This window comes from Seriola aureovittata, chromosome 4 (genome assembly GCF_021018895.1).
Source record: "Seriola aureovittata isolate HTS-2021-v1 ecotype China chromosome 4, ASM2101889v1, whole genome shotgun sequence".
Classification (NCBI taxonomy): domain Eukaryota; kingdom Metazoa; phylum Chordata; class Actinopteri; order Carangiformes; family Carangidae; genus Seriola; species Seriola aureovittata.
Genome location: NC_079367.1, coordinates 2,397,634 through 2,413,263, shown reverse-complemented (window position 1 = coordinate 2,413,263; position 15,630 = coordinate 2,397,634). Strand labels below are relative to the sequence as shown.

Genomic DNA, 15,630 nt, shown 5'->3' with positions numbered 1-15,630 from the left:
TGGCACCTGTTTGTGTGCCCCCCTCCCCAAGGGTAAAGTTTTCACCATGACGTCAATAAACCTCCAATAGAGACACGACACAGTGAACTGCTGCTGTGCTGAACCCATCAAAAAGGAGCTGAGTGCTGATTGTCTGCATGTGAGGCATTCAGGGAACATCTGTAAATTGTACCATCTACTGATAAGTGTTCCTATGAGATGTTTGGGGTACATTTGTAAATCGAACGGTCTACAGATGGTCCTCATGTGAGATGTTTAGGGGGCATCTGTAAATTGTAGTGTCGCCCAGTAGAGTGCATGTGAGGTGAGGTTTAAATTGTAGCATCTACAGACAGTCTGAATGTGAGGTGTTTAAGAAACGTATGTTAATCGTAGCACTTACTGATAGTCTGCATGTGAGGTGTTCAGGGGACATCTGTAAATTGTGGGGGGTTCTTTAAGGACCACACTTCCTACAACTGTCTTTTAGCATTTTATTGCACGGCACCAGTAATAACCTTCCTGCAGTGATAGATGAATAAAACATTGACAGAGAGACACAGCTCTTATAAAACAGAAACCCGAAGTACAAAATACATTCCTTCTGTAAAATATTACAACAAAGAAATAACCAGCAAATCTGCAGCTGCAGAGAAACAAAACATTTACATCATCAACAGTGACACTGAACAGGTCTCGACAGCAGACCCTGGTGAACAAGCACAAAGCTGCTGGAGGTCCGTGAAGAAATAATAATAATATAAATAATATTATATATTTATAATAATATAAATAAACTGGATGTTATGAGTTTTCCATGGTAAAAACTAATATACAGCTACGATGATCATCTCTCCTGTGAATGTTTAACACTCATTCTTCTTCTGTCCTGCTGCAGGTGTAAAACACAGGAAGTAAGTCAGGAGAAACAGGAAACTACAGCTTCACATCAGTGTTACACTAAACTGAGTCCCCTACACTGACTTCCTGTTCAGTCCTGGAGTGATCTCTGTCCACACTGAGCTTCTCCCTTTGGTTCATAAGTAAACAGACGTTACAGATTGTCTTTTGTCTTATCACCAACACAAAGTTGTTGTGTTGTTTAATGTTGAAGTATTACATTACATTATTATTACATACTTTAAACTGACCTGAGGAGATTCAGGAAACAGTCCGAACCTTTTCATCTCTCTGATTGAAGAGAAACTGAACTCTGAGCCACTGAGTTTCACATCAACAACAAATTATAATATCTGTGTTCTGTTTGACATGTATCTGGATATCCAGATCAATCATGTTCACTGATTTAAATGAGGCGTTCACTGACGTTCCTCTACCTGTAAAACAGCCTCATTGAAAAACTAGACAGAAGGTTGAAACCCTCCTCACATCCCTGTTTATCCAGAGTCAGATAAAATATGAACCGTTTGTGTCAAAATTTGTCATAATTTCTGTGAAGTCTTGAGTAATGGTTAAAGAGGGATTTGACCTTTGACCTTTGATCACCAAAGTCTAATCATTTCATCCTTGAGTCTCAGTGAAGGTTTTTACAAAATGTGGAAGGATTCCCTTGAGGACTTCTGGATATGTTGTGTTCACACAGCCAAACCCATGTTTTGTGACATCACCATGACCTTGACCTTTGACCTTTAGCCACCAAAAATCACTCAGTCTGTCCTTGAGTCCTAATGAATGTTTGTGCCAAATGTGAAGAAATTCCCTCAAGGCGTTACTGAGATATCATGTTTACAAGAAAGACACAGACGTACAGACAACCTGAAAACAAAATGGCGGCTCCAACTGTCGCCAGCAGAGGAATAAAAACAAAACGTGACCCGACATCATTGTTCATACAGAAGCTGGAATAACAGCAGATCAGCTGACTCTGTCTTTCAGTTCTTTCTCTCCTCCGGCTCGTCACTGGCGAGGTATTCAACGTGAGTCCATAAACACCACATCTACAGAGAGGAGGATGGATCGCATGTTCACGTTCACAACTATTCCATCATGTTTATGGTTACCACGGGTTACTGAGTGTTTGAGGGCGAGCTCCTACCTCCGCTGACAGAGCCAGCAGGCGGCCTGCGACCAGCAGCGTCGTCCCCAGAGCTCGGACCCAGAGAGGCAGAGACAGTAAATCCCTCTGGAGCCCGTAGAGCCACAGAGGGAGGCAGTGCAGCCCGCTCACCACCCACGTGCCCAGCGGCGTCCGAAGCCCTGAAGGCAGCACAGAGTTCAGATTAACTCTGTCATTCATCTTCATCATCATCATCATCATCTTATTCACAGACACACACTCGTTACCGTTTGTCATGATGGCCTGAATGAGTCGGGGGCTGCAGGTGAAGCTGCTCTTCCAGTGGTTTCCTCTGGTGCTGTGGTTACACACAAACACACACCACTCCAATGCAGACACCAGCCAGCCCCACTGCAACACACACACACGCACACACACACACACACACGCACACACACGCACCCACACACACACATGCACACACGCACGCACACACATGAAACCATTAACAAAATTATACAGGTCACAGACTCAGAGTCTGAATTCATCTGTGGCACAAAGTTTAGTTTTCTTGACTATCGTAAGCCAGACTGTGGTGCAATGAATTCTGGGTAAATTAAGGTTTTTCTTCACAATCTAAAAAAAAAATGGCCGACAGAGGATCAACATCCAGCCGCTCAGCTCCTTTTACCTTCAGCAGAACATGTTTGTCTTTGGAAGAATTCGACAGTCACAACATTTTTACTTGGAGAGTGAAACAATAAAAAAACAAAATGGCCAACGTCTCTAAAAACTCTTTCCCTTTCTTTCCATAACAATATGCCACCGCACCTCAAACAGCTGGCCCCACAGCATGCCTCTGCCCAGGTTGTCCACCACTACGTCCAGCCAGGCCCCAAACCTGGAGCTCTGGCCCAGCCTCCTCGCCAGCCACCCGTCCACTCCTGCACAAAACACATCATTATATCACTTTTACTATTATTATTACTATTATCCAACGTCTCACCTTGCTGCGCTGCAGAACAGAGAGGTTCAGGAGATCCTTTGTCTCCACTGCCATCAGGCTGTATAAAGGAAATGGCTTGAGAACTGGACTAATTTAACTATTATGTCTCTTGTTAACTATTATTATTATTATTATTACCATTATCATAATTTTTTATTATTACTGCACTGCAGAACAGAGAGGTTCAGGAGATCCTTTGTCTCCACTGCCATCAGGCTGTATAACACCTCAGCCAAAGGAAGTGGCTTAAGAACTGGACTAATTTAATTATTATTGTCTATTATTTATTATTTACTATTATTATTATTTTTATTATTACTAACAAGCTACTGGATACCTGAATTTTCCCTAGGGGTTAAAGTATCTATCTATCTATCTATCTGTCTATCTATCTATAATCATAAATAAGTTATAATATATCTATCATAACTTATTTATTCAATATCATTCATTTCATCCACAATACCTATAATTTATAATCAGGTTCCTCATTTGGTGAAGTGCATCTTTTCTATAACATGACAGGACGCAGGTAAGACAAGATAAAAAGATGCCACATTACCATCCAGTGCTATGGAGACAGAGTACAGAGGCACAAACACAGCTGGTGTCTGAGAGGCGCGCCATGCCGCAAACACAAGGCCGATCCTGATGTATCCTGAAACACAAATACACACATTCATTCTGTGACTTCAACTGTTCCTTAAAGTCCAACCATGTGTTTCTCACCAATAATATTCGGCCAGTACAGCAGCACATTGCGGGCCATCTCCCGTCAGTAGTTAGTGATGCAACGTCATTCCTGGAGGAAGACGATTTAAACCGACCTCTCTAACTATGAAAACAAGCGCGCGGCACATGTCGTAACTCATCCGTCGATATGTTAAACACTCGGATCCTCTTACCGAGTTTTTAAAGTGACGTGCTTCGGGTGTTCTTCATGTTCGTCACACCACCTGGCGACGTATAACTCTGGAGCGTGCGCAGAAGCTTCCCGCCAAACTCAAGTCAAAAACTTGGAGATTCACTAGCACCACATCAGCATAGTTTTTGACGGTTAACGCCCCTACTTGTCTGTGCGGTACAGTTTAGTGCAAAGGAATTAGTTAACCGATCTTGCCGAAGTCATTAACATCCCCACACAAAACCAAAGATGTATTAAGTGATGTTCTACGTAAAGGATATCTCGCGTATGAGTCAGCTAAGATTAAATTGGTACATTTCTAAATAGAGTTCGGCGTGATGCCTCGCTGTAAACATGGGAACTGGAACGAGCTACCGTTAGCCTAATATATGGTTGCTAAGTGCATCTGAATTAAATTAAACTGAATAAGTGTGCTAACTTTTTTTTTTTATAGCTGACAACACGGCGTGTCTCTTCCCTTTTATCGCCTCAGCTAGCTTCCGCTGAGTAACGTTAATATCTGTGTCGCTGTGGTGAATGTTAGCCGGTGTTATTTAGCAGAGTGCCCACAAGATGGCGCCACTCCATCTTCTTTACAACCTGTGCTCCTCTCACTTACACAGGCATACACGTTAACAGCCCGGTATGACTGCGCATAATGAGTCAAAAACCTATTTTATAGTTTGTAAACAAGAAACAGAGGAAAACACTTTATGGAGAAACTGCCGTTGACATCAAACGCCTGTGTCTGTAACTTCAGTTGTGTTTACAGGCATTTGAAGGAGCTGATCAACTGACCTGTAGAGTCAGATCATGTGACAGAATGGAGGCGTCGCTGAAAACATTCACCCGTTCACCACATACACACACTACCAGGAACCTGGTTCACAATAAATGGATACGGCGACAAACACTTCTGCTCAACTCGGCTCGTAACGTTTATTTCCTCACATTGCAATGAAATGAGGGGAGCATGGGGGCCAAAGAGTCGAGGATAGGATTCCTGTCGTATGACGAAGCCGTCAAGAGAGGTAAGCCGAAAAAGCAAGTGACTAAATCCACCTCAGTTTGCGCTAGCTTAGCCGAGTGTCTGCTAACAGGCTAGCCCGGTACATACGAGGAGGACGTCCTGACCACCCGCTGCAATCTGGTGATTTAAGTGTCCTTGGTTAATGTACACGGTAGACACTTGTCCAAAGAAACAACAAACGGCCTCTACGGCACTATTAGCATCCATAGCTGAATTCGGCATAGAAACATTTAGGAAAACCGCCCGGATTTTAATTAGATGTTAAGGTGTACATTAGCTATGCCTGTATTTTCATGTGTCGTCTCCCCCCCACAAAATACACTCCGTTTGGCTGCAGTGAGAAGCGTTTCGTAGTATTTACATGTTACTTTAATTGTAGTTAAAAGTACATATATGGATTTTTGCCATCCCGAATTTAAGTATTCTTTATAGTTATATCGAAATAGCGCTGACTGGTGTTTTATGAAGCGCGTATCTTCGCTTATGAGCAAAGTCACGTTAAACTGACGGATTTCTGGACGGAGCTTGGTGTGACGTTCCGTCTGTGAAAGCGGTACTTGAGTAGCTAAGGGTTTTCTGGCTTGACAGTATTTAATCAAAACAGTTGTGCAGATAGATTTGAATATGTGCTAACTTTTTTTTTTTTTGGCTGACAACACGGTGTGTGTCTTCTCTTTTATCACCTTAGCTAGCAACCGCTGAGTAACGTTAATATCTGTGCTGCTGCTAGCTTACTTGTCAAAGCTAGACAGTTAGCTGGCTCGCTACAAGCTAAGTTACCCCAGAGGGAAATGCCTCCAGACTGTTTGTTTTATTTTACTTATTTATTTATTTTTTGCTTGGATCGGCTAACGTTGCTCATCAGTGTGTGTACTGGTGGTGTGTCGGGTTGTTTCTGCTAACACACACATGAGCTAGCCGTGCAGTCGGGGCGTTTGGCGGAACAACAAACAGATGTGTTTTGCTCTCAGACGCTTCAAAATTAGCTTGTGGACATTTTTTTGTAAACTGAGGGAGCCATTGCTTCATCTCTAACATTAAGCAGGAACTCATTAACCCGTATCCACTATGCATTTCAGCTCATATAGACTCAGGTGCACCTACACAAGTGTTTTGCTGTCATGTGAGGTTACATACAGTCTAGAGATGGCTGAGGTAAAGCTGTGTTGTAATTTATGCACAGCCTGAGTGTTGGTGCACTTATGTAAGATGTGGGTGAGCATTTATCAGGAAGCACACAGGAGATCTTATCCATGATGGCCTTCTTGTTGCACTTTACTCCCTGGGTTGGCAGCAGCTGACCTTTGTCAGTCTGGACTGCAGGCTGTGAGAGGCTGTTACACATTCATCCAGGACAGCGTGAGACCGGTCTGTACTATCACAGTCACATTTAGCTAAATAATTATGGCCTTATAGTCAACAATCTTTAAGATTATTGTTTCCACACAAAAACAGTTGCATATATAAATAAACCTTAACCTATTCTGTTGTTTTTTTCTTATTACCTACATGCCATATTTTCAGTGTTGCCTCCTTGTGCGTTGGTTTTTGAACATTCCTCAAGCCGATCGCCATTCCAACTCGCATGATCACATGTGACCACACACACAGCACACTTACACACAGGGGGTGGTGGAATTATCCAGCCATCCAGCCTTATCTGACCAGTCACATGGCAGCATTCCTACTTCCCACAGCCGGGCCGGAGTGTAGCAATTACTGGGTCAGTTTTCACGGAGGCTCGCTCCAGTAAGGATGATGATGATGGTCAGGGAAGGTAGCATCCTGTTGGAAAGGCTTTGATGTGTTCCTGTTGTAAAACTCAGGATCAGTCAGAGTTCCTTCAAACCTGATTTTGTGAAGTTGAACGTGTCCTGTCTGTTCACTTGTACAGATTCTAATTGCTGGAATATATCTACAGTAAAACTAGTATTTTTGCAGTTTGAGAGATGTTCAGATTCACATATTCCTATTAGATGAGCATATTTTTTAAAGACAACAACCTTGGATCAGTGCTGCATAAGTTTGTGCATCATACGTGTGATGACATCCATCACAGTCAAGATTTACAGTTGCCATTTACAGCAAAGATTCAGGACACAGTTGATGTGATGTTTGTTCCTGATTCTTGAGTCTTGAAATCCTGAACTGTTTCATTTCATTAGCCTGAGCAGAAGAATATGCTTATTATGTCGGAGAAACATGATTGGTCATGAATGAAGGTGACGCATTAGTGTGGTATTGTGAAATTATCCAGAAGGCGAGTTTGATTCATGTGTTGAGTAACATGAATGTTAATGTTTAAGATTCTCCTTCTTAAATGGCAATTTACAACAGAGAAGTAATTCCCCAGAAGTAGCAGCTGACGTTTCATCCATGCAGCAGATCTTTCCTGATAGTGTTCAATTACCAGAATCTGTCTGGACCTTGCCTGAAGTGTTGACCAACCTCTGTGGTGATTTGTGGAGCTTGTTTCATTGCCTTATTTTGTAACACTCTGCCACATGCTCATTGTTGTGAGTCAGACTCATTAAAAAGTATGTATCTGCTTGAATGGGCAGGCTATATATATATATATATATATATATGTATATGTGTGTGTGTGTGTGTTCATAGTAGGTTTTAGTTACTTATCAATTAAGCTGCCCAGCAAAAAGAGAAGAATGTTGTTTTTCACACTCTCTGTAATATCTCTGTAAATCTTTATTTTGAAAACCAAAAAGCAAATTACACATTTTAAAATTTATATTATAGTTGTTCCATAATTAAACCCCAACAATAGAAACTTATCTTTTATTTTTTCATCTTTTTCTACAGTAAGCTGTAAGTCTCCAGTCTGGAGTGACTTTGATTTAGCTCTGGACATTATTTGCATTATTTTATAATAAACTAAAATCATCAAATTTCATAGCATGAGAATTTATTAATGTATAATAATATATTAATGGATTTGTGCCTTATTAATAATACGTATGGCTCGTAAAAACTATTGAATTTATACTGGTTTTAAAGCCGACCCTCCACACTTCCGCACAATAACTTTATATAGGGAACTATCAGTGAGCAGTCAATTAAATACAAGGTCTTGTGATTTAATATATCACTAGATTTATACAGGATTGCTATTGACTTTGATATTTCTTCTTTAATATAATCGATTCATTTTTTAATTTTTTTAATTTAGTCTCAAAAATTTTCAATTTCAGCATCTCAGATTTTTAGTTAATTTTCTTTTTGATTTCCAAAAATCATAAACTTAGTTTTCTTAATATTAAGTGACAATTTACTGACTTCAAACCAAGTTTTGAGAACTTCCCGCTCCCTTTCAACCTCCTGCAGAACTTCTTATGAATCAGGTTCTGCTTCGTAGTTTTTTCCCTGGAATACGCTCACAGGTTATCTGACCCTGTGTGGTTGACCACATTGTAGTTCAGTAATACAACCACCACCGCGGTCACCGCTCTGACACAGGTCACCTGTAACAGTCACCTGAGAACTGCAGCCTTGTGTTTGTGCTGGACGTCAGCAGGTCTTATCATCCGGGCTGATACACCTCTGCTTTGCATTCTCACGTCCCGCTCCTGGATGTGGATTTGTCCACAGCCGCCACAGAGGCTTCCAGTGTGACGTCTGCTATGGCACTTTGCATGTTAGTGTATCACAGCTGGACATTTTTAGGTTGGCTGTAGCTCGTGTGGTTATCTGGGATATAGTTAAACACTTTACAGACTGTGTGCGACGTGCAGGATGTTTTGTATATGACGTTTGACTGACATCAGCGTTTCCTGCCGCTGCTAAAATTTCATATGATCATCAACCCTCTGAGGTCTGAGTATTTTCACGATTTCTACATCGTTTCTTAAATTCACCTTTTAAAGGGTTGCATATAACTTAGCGCCCAAGTGTTGTATGTCACAATTATCTGAAGTATCTCGGCTCTTTCTATAATGACACTCCTGTTTGACCCTCTCTGCACTGTGCAAACAGAAATAAATTAATAGAAATAAAATAAAAAATAAAAGGGCAATATTTGAGTGTAATAGTCGATGAATGTTTAATAAATGCCTAAAATGAGATTTTGTGATATCTTGAGTCGAAGCGTTGTCTGTCACTCTGCTTAAAGCAAATTTTAGAGGTCTTTACAGATTATAACAACATTTAAATCATATTTCTACACTGTGTTATCACAAAGATATTAACAGAAACATCTGTCGACCTCAAAAGGATTAATTAATAAATTCTGCAGCTTCTCAAGACCAAGAAAAGTCGTATGTTGTTTCCTCAACTGCTGGAAAAGTGAAGGGGGGTTAGTGCGAGCAAACATCTGTCCAAGAAAGGCTAACGCTAATGCTACATTTGTTTGCTGCTATGTAACGTTAGCTACATTCACAGGAAGGCATGCTAATTAGCTGCTTGTCATTACTGCTGTGAGTAATTTTCCGTGTTGTGGCGTTTCACTTTTTGATACTAATTTCTACAGTTAAATGTCAAAAGCTGTAAATTAAGACACAGAAGACAAACACGAGTCGTCCCATCTATAATAACTGTGTTTCATTTGAAGCTGTTCTGACTCCGCTGCTGAAATAAACTCTATGGGAAACGCTGCTGACATATTCAAATACTGCACGGTGAGTGTTGTCATAAATACGTGTGATTTAAAAAAAAAAAAGATTTTTAGATTCCCTTCAGTGATTTCAACGTGAAATCGTCAGTTTGACAGTTTGTGGAAGGAGATCTTTCATCTGACAGTTGCTCAATCATGTCAGTCCCAGACTTCCTGCTGCTGCTATAAATCAATAACACACAGTCTTAAGCCATTAGTATTAATAAAGCTGCACAGCGAGGGTGTGTGTTGTTTCTCCTCCGTTTCACTCACTGAGCTTCACAGATCAGTGAAATACTGTTTCATACTAGAGACTGATGACGGCAGCCGGGACATGTTGACGCTCTGTTGTCATAGGTCGGACCACACCTATCTTTAACTTTCATTTTGAAAATGAAACCTACACACCTGTAAAGTCTTGTGACTGCGTCTTGAACGGTTGTGACGCTGTTGTGTTTTTTTTTAAAGTCACTTTTTATTTATTTTCCAAACAAAAGAAAACTAGAGCCCCCACCTCGTGGACGTATCCCTCCGCCACTAGGACTAGTTTCGGGTTACATCCCTGTTTATCCACAGTCATATAAAATATTAACCAATTGTGTTTTTTCTGAGGTCACTGTGACCATGACCTTTGACCTTTAGCCACCAAAATCTAATCAGTTCATCCCTGGGTCCAAGTGAATGCTTGCACCAAATTTGAAGAAGCACCGTTAGAGCGTTACAGAGATATGATGTGGAGGGACGGAGCTGCTGCTCTGACTGTCGCCGGTTCGAAGGAATTAAAAAAACAATAACATTACACAGAAAAACATAAACAAAAGAAGCAACAACAATAATAATAAAAACAATCAAACTAAGAACAGCAAAGACGAAGAAAGAAAGAAAAGAAAATGTACCCAGGTTAAACTTTGGCATCGCCTGGTTAGCCACTGAATATTGTATTCATGTAGGGGCCCTATGTTTTCCTAAATACTTCCTGTTAGTTGTTCATTTTAAAAATGAATTGTTCAGTTGCTTATTTTATCTACTTTGGTCGTTTCTCTCGACCACACGTTGATATTTCTTGTTTTCCAGAGCCTGAGCACAATCCCACAGTGACACTGCTGTTAGCTAAATCTGTGTTAGTTCCCTCTACAGTAGGTGTGTTTTTCTGTGTTACACACACACACACACACACACACACACACACACACACAGATTCTTGAGGAAAAGAAAACAATACCAGCTGGTAAATGTTAAATTCTCATTAAAAGTCCTTTGTACGTGCTCTGATAAGACAGAGTCCTGTGCAGCACTTGTACCCAGATAACAGAGCAGAGTTTTTGTGAGTCAGTTCCAGTTCAGGTACAAGAGCTGAACCACATGCAGAAGAAATCACATTGTGGTTCATTTTTACAGATATTGTGATAAGAGGTTTATGAGTGGGAAATGATGATGATGTGATTTTTGTTGAGGTCGGTGTTAAACAATCACGTTCCCTCACATCTGGAGAACATGATTTATAGGTCGAGGCGTCTCTGTAGCAGCTTATTGCTTCATTTATATTAGTATGTTGTGAGACATTTGACCTTTTTATCAAACAAAAAGCAGCTTCTGCGATTGGCTATAGTGCAATGACTGGCTATCTTCTCTGTTAATAAACATGTAAGTTCTTTTGAACAGCAGACACTTTGACTTGTCATAGTGGGAGTACAACATTAAGGATGGCTCTGTTGAGTTCCAGTAAGTCATGACCGAAAAAATGAAGCATCAGCAGTGAAGAACCAGAAGCTGCAGTTCCTCTAACGACCACTAGAGTCTGGCTCCAACAGTGAGTCAGTCCCCATAGACTCCCATGTTAAAATGTCCAACTTTACAGCAGAAATAAACATGTTTACAGCCTGGTACAAAAACTGTTTTGGTCTCTAGAGCTAATTTACTCCTTCATGACACCTGTTTATATAACTCACCTGTTTACACTTTATTAAGGACTAAAGTTATGGAGGATTGAGGGCGTGGCCACTGAAGTCTCAGCTCCACACAGGCCCCGCCTCTTTGTCCATTTTTGGATTAGCTGGGAGTCGTGGTGCGAAGTCAGACACTGCCAAGATGGCGACAGTGGAGCAGCTCGCTCTGAGCTTTAGAAACCGACAATCTTTATTTGCAGTCTGTGGTCATGACAGTGAGCTGACATGAATGTCACCAGAACCCTGAAACCATCATTAGTCTTGTTATCTACATATTGTGTTTTTCCTGCCGTCACACGTCAGACTGTGATGGAGGAAGTTCACCAACACACAGGTTAGCCACAACACAGAGAGCACACTTTCATTATGAGGATTCTGTCAATACAAGTATAAAGATGTTGTTGTCCCAGCAGCCTCGTGGTGGATGTTTGGTGGATGTTTGGTGAATGTTTGGTGGATGTTTGGTGGATGTTTGGTGGATGTTTGGTGGATGTTTGGTGAATGTTTGGTGAATGTTTGGTGAATGTTTGGTGGATGTTTGGTGGATGTTTGGTGAATGTTTGGTGGATGTTTGGTGGATGTTTGGTGGATGTTTGGTGGATGTTTGGTGTGGTGGTCGCAGGTGAACAGAGCTTTTCAGGAACAGGGCTGCTGTATCTCTGCCTGCAGGTGTTTCTGTTGACAGTTCAGCCTGACTGAAAGGTCACCGGGGCTCATGTGAGTTCAGTATTTGCATGCTGCTCCAGAAGCCTCTGCGCTCGCTGCCGGCCGGGCCAGGGGGGTGGGGGTGGGGTGGGGGTGTTTCCAGTCTTGCTGATAGCAGCGATAGCAGCTCGGCTCATTTCATACGACAGCAAATATGGAGTCACAGCGGAGGGCTGTGCCGCTCGCTGCTCTGCTGCCATGTTGATTTAGTGAGATGGTGTTACACAGAAAACCTGCTGGGAATGTGTGTGTGTGTGTGTGTGTGTGTGTGTGTGTGTGTGTGTGTGTTTACAGTATTAGAGAGAGGGATGCATGTTTGCAATAACTACAGTATGTTTTGGTCCCAGGCGATGTCTGAAGACTGTGTGTGTGTGTGTGTGTGTGTGTGTGTGTTGGGGGGGGGGGGTCTGCAGAAATCAGACCCATTGTGCTCTGAGAGTTGAATGGTAACCAGTGCAGTTAATGCAGCCCAGTGTCCACCCATTGTATCACAGCATCACAATACACAAAGAGTTCTCCGAGGTCTGGACCGCTTTGTGTTCCTCCTCCATCTTTGCTGTTCCCCCTCAGTGCTGGGGTGTCATCACTTGTATAGTAGAACACTTCTCTCTAATTCACAAGCCACACATGTTCTTTATTTACTGTCTGGGTTTGCAGAGGTCGAGCTGTGACACAAAACACCTTAAGTTTTCTACATGAGTATGACAGGTTTAATTCCTCCTCAGCTGAGGGAGTAACTCCCTGGGTGTTGCACAGAAACTCTTAAAAGGTTTCCTTAGTTAAGGAGAAAAGTTAAGGCATTTGCAGCAGTGAAAGAGATTTTACGGCGGTGAAATTCCTCTGTTTCCAGGTTGTTTGTTGTTGTTTGTTCTTCCGTTTGTTTAGAGATGGACACAATACCTGTGGTTAATAGATTAATAGACGGCTTGTGTTGTGAATCCGAGAGGTGAAGATTTTCCTACAGACAGTGAAGGAGCATCAGGCTGCTGGTTCCAGTCGTTGTCCAGTGAAACTACAGTTTGATGTAGTTAGTTTTTTTGTTTTTTAACTTAATGTGGACGTCATTTCCACGAGGATAAGGATGTTTCATGTGTTTCCATATTTTATTGTTTTCACAGCACGTTGTGTAAAACGAGTTGAGTCACGTCTGACTGACTGTGAACGCATCATTTACTGTCTTGAAGTTGAAGATCTGTCTGTTCGTCCTGCAGGTCTGAAAGAGACTCTGATTCTGTGTCTGGTCATTTGATTTCAATCAGAACTGAGATCATGATTTTCTCCCATGATCCTTTTGAAGAAAAGATTTATTGATCGTCAAAACAATGAATTGTTCAGCCCTGATATCTGCTCAGTTTGGATTCCCACATCCTGTCTTGTGACCAGACTGGGTTCTGGTTTGAAGCTGATTTTTAGTGGAGTAATTGATGCGTCTGCTGATCTTTCTTTCATCTTTTCACCCTGTGAGAGTTTGAAACGTAAGTGCAGAATGATTTGCATGAAACGTGGACCGTCTCTGTTATTTCTAGGACTTCAGTTCAAATGGAAAATCTGAAAACAACAGCAGCAGCAGCAGCAGCAGCACAGACATGATCCACTTGCAGAACGTTGCTAAAATGGAGACTGTGTTTTTCAGTGTCACACTCACTGTGCCGTTATCATTAATTACAACTGCTGCTTTTTATTTGTGCTGTTCCAAAATTCAGTTACTCACAACTCTTTTTTTGTGATCAATAATTTATGCCTAAAGAAAAAGAAGTAACAACACAAAATTGAATATTACTGGATCCCTCCCAGCTCCGTCCACATTTAGGCAAAGAAGAAGAATTACAGTCAGAAATAATAATAAGAATATCAGAAAAAAAGAAAATAAACAATAAACGAATCACACACTTTAGATAAAGATGGACGACACCTCTGTGACGTCGCCCACGGGTTTCTGAAGCTCAGAGTGAGCTGCCCCACTGTTGCCATCTTGGCAGTGTCTGACTCCGCCCCCTAACTCTGGCCTAATCCAAAAGAGACCAGAACAGTTTTTGTACCAGGCTGTAAACATGTTTATTTCTGCTGTAAAGTTGGACATTTTAACATGGGAGTCTATGGGGACTGACTCACTGTTGGAGCCAGACTCTAGTGGTCGTTAGAGGAACTGCAGCTTCTGGTTCTTCACTGCTGATGCTTCATGTTTCAGTCTGGAGGTTGATGCTTGGTTTAGTAGAGTGGGGGGGTATGTATTTGACAGCTGCTGTACCTGGACATAGATCAAATTTATATCGCTGATATCTTCCATTAAGAATAACGTTTTCCATCCTGATTATCTCAGGAAATCCCAGGATGATGCGTGATGTATTTTTCAATCCTCTGCTGTATGAAGGAATAATGATCCCAGAAACACCCCCCTCTCCTTCTCCTCGGGACTAAGCTGGTCTGCCGCAGTTTAAACTCTCCGTTGACTTTGACTCTGACCTTTTTCTAATTTGTTTTTTATGAGCTCTGTTCTTCTCCCGTCGTCCTCAGACACGACGCTCATTCCCTCTCCGCTCAGCGTCCTCTCTGCAGCTCTGTATCAGCTACAGACGCTCTCGTTTATTCAAGGGTTTAATGAGACATCACTGTTCTCATCCGTCGTCATGGAGAACGCAGCAGAATCATGATTGTTAAGAAAACTGTTTTTATTACCGACCTCTGAGTAGAGCTGGGCGATTAATCTAAGTTTATTTTTTATTAGGATTTTGTCTCCAACGATTATGAAAACAAGATAATTAAGATAAAATGAATATTGTGTTGCATTTACAGTCTGGCAACACATAAACATAGATTTATTATATTGTATATATTAAGATATTTATTATTCTGTTTATCTAATTTGTTTTTCCGCTGACAATAAATGGTAGTAAGTCTTTAGTCAGATTAATTAGTAAGCATTAACTTGATCTTGCCAAATAGTGAACCTGCACCAATCTATCTGTGTTAAGTGTTCACAACTGAATTAATACCTAATTATAAACCATTTCTAAATCCTTTATAAGGGCAGTCTTATTGTGAAGTGGAACCCTTGTTTATTTGAATGTTAATGTGCAGAAATGTATTTATCTTTATGCAGGAGTGGAAACTCTCGTCCTGCAGGAAGTCACTGAAATAGTTCTGCACATTAACCCCGTCCTTCTTCTTCTGCTGCTGCTTCCTGGAAATACGAGCATTTGCCAAAATCAGTGATGGGTCATGATTTTCGTTAAATTTGAAAACATGGAATAGTTAATGCGACTATCGTGTTGATTTAAAATCCTGTAACGCAGAACACAACTACTGAACTAAATCAGTGCTGCCGGGACAAGCGCCCCCCCCCCCCCCTCTACACATCAATCCCCGTGACTGGTGGGAAACAACAAAAACAAATATCCCCGACTTGCAAAATTAGCAACGGAATACTTGTGTATGAATAA

The 15,630-nt window shown here is 41.3% G+C and overlaps 2 protein-coding genes across 3 annotated transcripts in view; one reads left to right on the top strand and one right to left on the bottom strand.

The window, feature by feature from the left end:
- Positions 1 to 98: 98 nt before the first annotated feature.
- si:ch1073-145m9.1 (uncharacterized) lies at positions 99 to 4,454 on the bottom strand. The gene is made up of 6 exons (XM_056374004.1): positions 3,732 to 4,454; positions 3,565 to 3,660; positions 2,828 to 2,940; positions 2,284 to 2,407; positions 2,036 to 2,196; positions 99 to 1,937 (listed from the first exon to the last, which is right to left on the bottom strand). The coding sequence occupies exons 1-6, from the start codon at positions 3,769 to 3,771 to the stop codon at positions 1,872 to 1,874; spliced, it is 600 nt and encodes a 199-aa protein (XP_056229979.1). The 5' UTR covers positions 3,772 to 4,454; the 3' UTR covers positions 99 to 1,871.
- Positions 4,455 to 4,753: 299 nt separating this feature from the next.
- Positions 4,754 to 15,630, top strand: part of usp32 (ubiquitin specific peptidase 32) — a 54,662-nt gene continuing 43,785 nt past the window's right edge. The window contains exon 1 of one of the 2 annotated variants that reach the window (XM_056373950.1): positions 4,754 to 4,937. In XM_056373950.1, coding sequence (XP_056229925.1) covers positions 4,880 to 4,937 — 58 coding nt within the window. In that variant the 5' untranslated portion in view covers positions 4,754 to 4,879. The remainder of the gene's footprint in view (positions 4,938 to 15,630) is intronic. The other variant, XM_056373951.1, reaches the window with a different exon arrangement.